Here is a 9,299-nt window from a genome sequence, read left to right as displayed (position 1 = left end):
ATGGAAGCAAATAAGTAAAATAAAATCAGAATTAAATGAATTAGAGACAAAAATAATCAAATGAATCAACAAAACAAAGAGTTGGTTCTTTGAAAAAATCAACAAGATAGACAGACCCCTAGCAAACCTGACCAAAAAACGAAAGCAGCAAACCCAGATAAACAAGATCAGAGATGAAACAGGTAACATCACCACAGAAACAACCAAAATTCAAAACACAATAAGGGACTATTTTGCAAACCTTTATGCCAACAAATTCGAGAACTTGGAAGAAATGGATGATTTCCTAGAAAAAATTCATATCCCCAAACTCAACCATGAAAATTTAAACCTTCTGAACAGACCCATATCCAGCATTGAAATAGAAACGGCAATAAATGATCTCCCATCCAAGAAAAGCCCAGGTCCAGATGGATTCACAGCAGAATTCTACAAGGCCTTCAAAACAGAACTCCAATATTTCTCAAACTCTTCAATGAAATTGAAAGAGAACGTTCACTACCAGATACATTCTATGAAGCCAGTATAACCCTCATCCCAAAACCAGGCAAGGACTCATCACGGAAAGAGAACTATAGACCGATTTCCCTGATGAATATAGATGCTAAAATTTTCAACAAAATTCTGGCCAATCAACTTCAACAGGTCATCAAAAAAAATCATACATTGACAGTGCTCAGGCCCTGAGTCCAAGGCCCAGGACTGGCCAAAAAAAAAAAAAAAATCATACACCATGGTCAAACTGGATTCATCCCAGGGATGCAAAGTTGGTTGAATATAAGCAAGTCAATTAATGTAATCCATCACATCAACCGGAACAAGGTAAAGAACCACGTGGTTATATCTCTGGATGCGGAAAAGGCATTTGATAAAATCCAGCACTCGTTTATGCTAAAAGCCCTGGAAAAACTGGGATTCCAGGGAATACTCCTGAATATAATAAAGACAGTCTATGACAAACCAACAGCAAGTATAATTCTAAATGGTGGAAAACTAAAGCCATTCCCTTTAAAATCAGGACCAAGACAGGGATGTCCTCTCTCTCCACTTCTCTTCAACATAGTACTAGAATTCCTAGCCAGAGCAATTAGGCAAGAAGAAAATATAAAGGGGATCCAAATAGGAAAAGATGAAGTTAAACTTTCTCTCTTCTCAGATGACATGATCCTATACCTAAAGAATCCCATTGACTCTACTCCCAAGCTACTAGAGCTGATCCAAAACTTCGGCAAAGTTGCAGGATATAAAATAAACCCTCAAAAATCAATGGCCTTTCTCTATGCTAACGACCCGAAGACTGAAGTGGAAATAAGGAAAGCAACTCCTTTTGCAATAGCCCCCCAAAACATAAAATACCTAGGAATAACCTTAACCAAAGAAGTGAAAGACCTCTATGATGAGAATTTTTTTTTTTTTTTTTTTTTTGGCCAGTCCTGGGCCTTGGACTCAGGGCCTGAGCACTGTCCCTGGCTTCTTCCCGCTCAAGGCTAGCACTCTGCCACTTGAGCCACAGCGCCACTTCTGGCCGTTTTCTGTATATGTGGTGCTGGGGAATCGAACCTAGGGCCTCGTGTATACGAGGCAGGCACTCTTGCCACTAGGCTATATCCCCAGCCCCTATGATGAGAAATTTTAAAACATGAAAAACGAAATTAAGGCAGAACTAAGGAAATGGAAAAACTTCCCATGCTCCTGGATTGGGAGGATTAATATAATCAAAATGGCAATATTGCCAAAGGCTATCTACAAATTCAATGCAATACCCGTTAATGTCCCAACACCATTTTTTAATGAAATAGAGGAAGCAATCCAGAAATTTATATGGAACAATAAAAGACCAAGAATAGCAAAAACAATCCTAAGCAGAAAGAACAGTGCTGGAAGAATTACAATACCCAACTTCAAGCTGTATTATAAAGCTTTAGTAATAAAAACAGCTTGGTATTGGCACCAGAACAGGCCTGAAGACCAATGGAACAGAATTGAAGACCTAGAAATGAACCCACAGAACTATGGCTACTTAATCTTTGATAACGGAGCTAAAAAAATAGGATGGAAGAAAGACAGCCTCTTTAACAAATGGTGCTGACAAAACTGGTTCAACACAGGCAACAAACTAAAACTAGATCCTTATATATCACCCTGCACCAAAATCAATTCCAAATGGATCAAAGACCTCGAAATTAAAACAAATACCCTGAAAACACTAAAGGAAGGAGTAGGAGAAACACTTGGGCTCCTTGGCACAGGACAGAACTTCCTTAACAAACACTCAGAAATGCGACAAATCAAAAAAAGGATGGACAAATGAGACTGCATCAAACTGCAGAGCTTCTGCAGGGCAAAGGACATAGCTCGCAAGATAAACAGGAAGCCCACAGATTGGGAAAAGATCTTTACAGGCCATACAACAGACAAAGGCCTCATATCTAAAATATATGCAGAACTAAAAAAATTACATTCCTCCAAAACAAAACCGCAGCGGCTGGGAATATGGCCTAGTGGTAAAAGTGCTCGCTTCCTATACATGAAGCCCTGGGTTCAATTCCTCAGCACCACATATAGAGAAAAAAGCCGGAAGTGGCGCTGTGGCTCAAGTGGTAGAGTGCTAGCCTTGAGCAAAAAGAAGCCAGGGACAGTGCTCAGGCCCTGAGTCCATCCCCAGGACTGGCAACAAAAACAAAACAAATAAAGCAAAACAAAACCGCAAAGAACCAATAGCCTCATAAGAAATTGGGCTAAAGACTTAAAAAGAGACTTCTCTGGGGCTGGGGATATGGCCTAGTGGCAAGAGTGCCTGCCTCATATACATGAGGCCCTGGGTTCGATTCCCCAGCACCACATATACAGAAAATGGCCAGAAGTGGCGCTGTGGCTCAAGTGGCAGAGTGCTAGCCTTGAGCAAAAAAAAGCCAGGGACAGTGCTCAGGCCCTGAGTCCAAGCCCCAGGACTGGCAAAAAAAAAAAAGAAAATAAGAGACTTCTCTGAGGAGGAAATGAGAATGGCCAAGAGACATATGAAAAAGTGCTCTACATCACTGGCCATAAAAGAAATGTAAATCAAAACAACATTGAGTTTCCATCTCACCCCACTAAGAATGTCCTATATCAAGAATACTAACAATGACAAATGTTGGAGGGGATGTGGTCAAAAGGAAACCCTACTTCATTGTTGGTGGGAATGTAAACTGGTTCAGCCACTGTGGAAAGTGGTATGGAGATTCCTCAGAAGGCTACACATAGAACTCTCCTACAACTCAGCAGCCCCACTTTTGGGCATCTACCCAAAAGACCACAAACAAGACCACACTAAAGCCACCAGCACAACAATGTTTATCGCATCACAATTTGTCATAGCTAGAACTTGGAACCAGCCCAGATGCCCGTCAGTAGACAAAGTGGATTAGGAAAATGTGGTACATATGCACAATGGAATTTTATGCCTCTATCAGAAAGAATGACACTGCCCCATTTGTAAGGAAATGGAAGGACTTGGAAAAAATTATACTAAGTGAAGTGAGCCAGACCCAAACAAACATGGACTCTATGGTTTCCCTCATAGGGAATAATTAGCACAGGTTTAGGCAAGTCACAGCAGAGGATCACAAGAGCCCAATAGCTATACCCTTATGAACACAAAAGATGATGCTAAGTGAAATGAACTCCATGTTATGGAAATGACTGTTATATCACTGTTGTAATTACTTTCAACATGCCATGTGAAACTGTAGCTTCTATTATTGATGATCCTCTTGTATGCCCTTCCTGTGTTCGTACCTTCACTATCTCTGTATCTTATCTGAATACATTGGAAACCGTGTATACAGGTATTAGAACCAGGAAACTGTAAGGGAATACCAAAATTGAGAGACACAGGGTAAAAAAAGACAAACGATTACAAAAGCAATACTTGCAAAACTGTTTAGTGTAAATCTACTGAACAACTCATGGGGGGAAAGGGAAAGAGGAGGGGGGAGGGGGGAATGAGGGAGGAGGTAACAATCAGTACAAGAAATGTATTCAATGCCCAAAGTATGAAACTGTAACTGCTCTGTATATCAGTTTGACAATAAAAAAAAAGAACTGTATAAATTACATTTAAAAAAAAGAATTTAGTGAGGTTTTGTGTTTTTTTGGGTTTTTTTTTTGTATCAGAGGACTGGACTGCTCTCTAATTTTCAGTGTGTGTGGTGTGTGTTTGTGTGTGTGTGTGTTTGAATTTGGGAATGAATGTAATATTTTATAGAATATGTTTGGTGATCTTCCCTTTTTTAGGTGTTTGAAGAATACCGATGTTAGTTCCTCTTTAAATATCTGGCAGAATTTATCATTGACTCTGTTGTGCTCTGTTGTGGATTATTTTTTTGGTGGGAGGTGCTTTCTTATTTCTTCCATTGCACTTTGCTTGTTATTAACATGTTAGGTAGCTTAGGGTTGGTAGACAGATACAGCTAGAAATGTATCTCTTTCTATACTTTGCAGTTTACGGGCATACAGGTTTTAACACTCTTATTTTTTTCAACCTTCCTCCCCCAGGCATTTTGTTACATTGATTCTATCTCTCTATCTTTGGTTCACATTTCATTATTTTCTTTCTTAATTTTATTCTTCTTTTAAATTTTTGGCAATCAATTTTAAAAAGCTATCTTTAAGTAGTTGCACAAAGAGGTTTTATTCAACATGCTGGTTTGTGGGTACAATGCATCTTGATCAATATCACCCCTTTCATCATTCTCTCCCATTTCTCCCAACTTCACCCATCCCTAAAATTTACCTGGTTTTATTTTCACGTAAGAACATTGACTATTTAGGACTGCATTCACCCAGCTTTCATCTATTTGTCTGCCCACCTCCCCTTAACTTCATTTCCTCCCTCAGACAATACATATTCCAGGCTCCTGGTATTCATTTTGTTAAACTGTAAATTCTTCTCTTTTTTCTTTCCTTCTCTTTCTTTCCCTACATCCCTCTCTCTCCCTCCTTTCCTCTAACACTCTACCACTTGAGCCACAGCACCACTTCCCGCTTTTTCTGTTTATGTGGTGCTGAGGAATCAAATCTAAGGCTTCATGCATGCTAGGCAAGCACTTAACCACTAAGCCACATTCCTAGCCCAGAGGTGATTTTTTTGTTTTTTAGAAAGTCTGGGGGCTGGGGATATGGCCTAGTGGCAAGAGTGCTCGCCTCGTATACATGAGGCCCTGGGTTCAATTCCCCAGCACCACATATACAGAAAATGGCCACAAGTGGCAGTGTGGTTCAAGTGGCAGAGTGCTAGCCTTGAGCAAAGAGAAGCCAGGGACAGTGCTCAGACCCTGAGTTCAAGCCCCAGGACTGGCCAAAAATTCTCTTTACTTTGAGAGTATTGCTTACATATGAGCCTGAAGACTTTCATTGGGAGTGCATGTGATTGTATTTCCTCAGGCCTAAAAATATCATGGAAATTAACCTCTATAATCAAAAGTTTACCATGTAGCTCTCCAAGTTCTTTTATTTTTTTCAAATTTTTATTATCAAACTGATGTACAGAGAGGTTAACAGTTTCATACGTTAGGCATTGCCAAGTTCTTATCAAATAGAAATTTTAAAAATTGAACAAGTGTCCTCTTAGAGAAACCATGTTTTTACTTGGGAAAAGCCTTGTTTTTTGTTCTGACAATATGAATTATGAAGATATGCCATTAAAAAATTTCAGGCTTGGCAGCGAATCTTAAGCCATCAAATTTCAACAAATGGAACTTGAGAGAGAAAAAAATGAAAAATTGAAGGACCAAAAACCTCTATGTCATGATTGTAGGGTTGGATTTCATTAAGAGGATTGGTGTTTCTCTTTATCAGAGAGGTTCCCATGCCCCTGGCAAGTGCGTGCTCCAGGGGAAATAATAGGCCACTCATCACCTCCTCTCAGAATAATTTTTGATTCATGTGATCCACCTTGAGACTCTATGTTTCTACATTACTATTAAATACTGTTGTAAGGTTTAGTTGGGATTTTGATTTTAGTTTCACTGACAATTTGCTAAGACACATGCATTCCAATATATCAAAGAGCTTGGGGACGGTCAAATCCAGAGTTCTGAATATGTCACAAGCTCCTAGGACCCCCAAATTCAGATCAGAAGGCCTAGACAATAGTTGTGTTATGCCATTGGGGCTGCTGACAGTACTGTTTATAATGAACTAATGTGCAAGCTAGAAGCCATGCTGCTAGCAAGAAGAGAGCTGCTACTGAGGGTATGCTCTTACTCTCTCTGTGGTCCAAGTGTTCTTCCAGCACCTGTATGAACAGAAATTACAGGGAAGATTGATGCAGTGGAAACAAGGTTTGAGAGTCCTTTCCTACCATGAAAAATTAAAGTGAAAATAGGTGAGTTTCACAGAATTGAAAGACACCATAGGAAAGCATGCATACTGAAAAAATATTGAAGGTGGAGGGGAGGAGAAACATGAGTTGGTGAAACAGGTCTTTTTTGTGAAACTTGAAGACGAGAATTTCAAGAAAAACAAGCAATAAGATGCTTAAAATAATGAATAGTCAAAATATGTGAGGTATTACTTTTTATTGACATTTCTGATGGTACAAGCTGAGAGATTTCTGGATTCTATCAGTGGTTTCTGACACATTGCAGTTAACATTACTACTGCAAGAATACTAAAAGCTAATTCACCTGACACTTCATTAAAGTTTAGGAATGGTTTTTTTTTTTTTTGCAATTACAAAATTTGGCTCACTGCCTTTAATGAAGATGAAACAATAGGATCTTCTTTTTAGGTAATGTTTGAATGTGGAGCTCTTATTTCTTAAGTGAGGTTTTAATCTGGAGGTTTTCTATTTCCCACAGGTGACCTTTGAAAATTTTTGTTCTTCTTTCATGAGTGAAGTGTTATTCTCAGGTGGTATTTCAAATTTTCCTCTTCTTTCTAATGTTATTTTGCTTTCCTCTTCTTCAAATACACAATGAATAAAGCGATCAGCACAATGAAAAAAGGAAAGAGGAAAATTGGTATTAAGTAATAATAGCTTCTCGGTACATGGGGTTGCTCAGGAGCTGGGCCACTGTCAACACTCCCTCCGAAGCCTGGCACCTGGCACAAGGGTGGACTCCATCCATAGTTGCAATGGCAGTGATTTTTATTGTTGCAGACCCCTTGCATATTGCAGTCTATTGGTGAACACACATTTTGCCAAAGTGGTTTGGGGACACATTGCCTTTGGAGGCACATATGTCCATCACCACACTCTGTCCCATCTTTTATTTCACCAAGATCAGGTATAGTCATCCCCCAGTGATAGTCAGTACCCCAGCAGTTAAACTCATTGAAGTGATCCCAGTGAATATTATAATGCTCTCCCAAAAGGGGGATATCTAGCACATTGTCACACTGAACTCTCCCACATAGGATATTTTCCTCCTTGCAGGGGAGGTATTTACTGGGCTGGATACCACAGTTTCCTGAACGGTCACCTCTGGTGTTCACGTGTTTGTAGCAAGTCTCATTTGCGTTCCTGGCATATTTACCAAAAATCTTCTGACACTGTTCATCTCGGTCATTGCATCTATTTTCATAGCAATAGCCAGTGTCCAAGCAAGGGGACCCATCCACCATATATACATCTTCTGGGCATTCTGGCGATGTACCATTACACCACTCTGGAAGATCACACTCGTTTGTCTGTGCTCTGCACAGTGTGGTTGAAGGCATGAAGTGACAATCTTTGCAACAGAGCCCGCTAGCACATTCAGCCCCCGATGTTAGAGAGCAGTTTGCATGGCAGCATGGGTCTTCTTCACACAGTTGCAGGGATCCACAGTCGCACTCCTCGCCATCGTCAATGGCACCATCCCCACAGAGATGATATTTATAGAGTTCTGACTGTGCTGGCATTCGAAAACAGCTCTTACCTCTATAAGTATGTACCCAGGCAGCATAGCTGCAGTTGCTGTATTTTGTGGACGGATTTTGTGCGGGAGCCATTATGCACTCTTCCTGTCCACAGGAACAGTCACTTTTATCGTGTGGCATGCCCAAAGTGTGGCCCATCTCATGTGCAGTAGTTTGTGCAACGGCAAGCAAATTCTCGCCACGAAACCGAATAAGTCCACAAGCCCAGTTTAAACATATACCTCCAACATATGCTTTACCAAGAAACTTACCAAAATACTGCTGTATTAAGAGATTTACAACATCAACTTTCATACGACGGTCAAATACAGCTATCTTCCAGTCACAAAAGTCGTCTAAAAGAGCAGTTGTATTAGTTCCTGATACAGGATTTTCATCAGTCCAGACCTCAACTGCAAGTAACTGAACATTGATATCTAGTGCAGCGAAAGTGTTACTTACTTCACTGACAAGGATAAACACATCTAGTAAGACATGTGAAATATTGTCGTTCCGATAATTGTATCTTTGCTTGTCAACAATCATTGCAATTTCAAGATAGGCCATGTGGGTCCACCAGCCTTCGTAGTCACTTTGCCTCAACATGAATTTATCACTCTCTTGAAACTTCAACTGTTGTTCTATTTCTTCTTCTGTTAATGCACATCTCATGGGCTTGTGTATGTTCTCCTCACTATCTGTCTTATAAACCAGATGTTCAAAGCTGTTAGAAGGGCTCTTGGGCTTGATTTCATATTGTGTATCATTGATTTGTAGTGTTCCTTGAAAGCCCCCAAAGCAGTTGTTAATAGCCACCACTGACTTTGCATTTCCTTCTATATAACCATGGTAATAGCAGTCATTCTGGACGTAAGGCCAGTCTTCAAGGAGAGCACCCGTGTCTGTATAAGTGAACACAGACAAGTGTTCGGAAATCATCAGCTTCTTGGCCCTCATGTGGACAATGTGTCTCTGGCCCTCAAAGTGCAGGCTGTAGGAGAGCCATCCCAGGTTTTTCATGTCTCTATTAGTGCCAGCTACCTTTAAGGGTATCACCACTTCTGGGGGGCTTTGATATTGAGCCTGCCCAATCTGGGGCCATCCAGAAAGGCAGAGTAGCACCCCAAACCAGAACTGCAGGACAGCAATCCACATATGTAGCATGTTCTTCCACTGAGCTTTCATGGGGTTTGAGGAGATCAGGAAGGAGAGGGGCAGTCGCAGGGGTGGTCTGGCTCTACTGTTTGTCTTGGCTGTACGCAGTTTGGGTCCATACAAGTTTCTCTTCTGTCAGAATCAATCCTTCAGAACAGCAGACTGAAATAAGAAAGAAACAGAATATTCAGACAGTGGTGAGTAAATTGTAAGCTGGGCAGGGTGGAGGAGAAGGAACAAGGTAAGGCTTAGAGTTGATT

The 9,299-nt window shown here is 40.5% G+C and overlaps 1 protein-coding gene across 1 annotated transcript; it reads right to left on the bottom strand.

Annotated features, from left to right (window-relative positions):
• Positions 1-6,927: 6,927 nt before the first annotated feature.
• LOC125339421 (disintegrin and metalloproteinase domain-containing protein 25-like) lies at positions 6,928-9,069 on the bottom strand. The gene has a single exon (XM_048330557.1). It carries the CDS (start codon positions 9,067-9,069, stop codon positions 6,928-6,930), a length of 2,142 nt encoding a protein of 713 aa, XP_048186514.1.
• Between the last annotated feature and the right edge of the window lie 230 nt (positions 9,070-9,299).

This window comes from Perognathus longimembris, chromosome 21, assembly GCF_023159225.1.
Source record: "Perognathus longimembris pacificus isolate PPM17 chromosome 21, ASM2315922v1, whole genome shotgun sequence".
Classification (NCBI taxonomy): domain Eukaryota; kingdom Metazoa; phylum Chordata; class Mammalia; order Rodentia; family Heteromyidae; genus Perognathus; species Perognathus longimembris.
Note: the sequence above shows the minus strand (reverse complement) of the source record. Positions and strands in the feature narration are given on the sequence as shown.

Bases quoted from the DNA above. Each gene is read 5' to 3' on its own strand.
- LOC125339421 (XM_048330557.1), bottom strand. From the start codon at position 9,069: ATGAAAGCTCAGTGGAAGAACATGCTACATATGTGGATTGCTGTCCTG.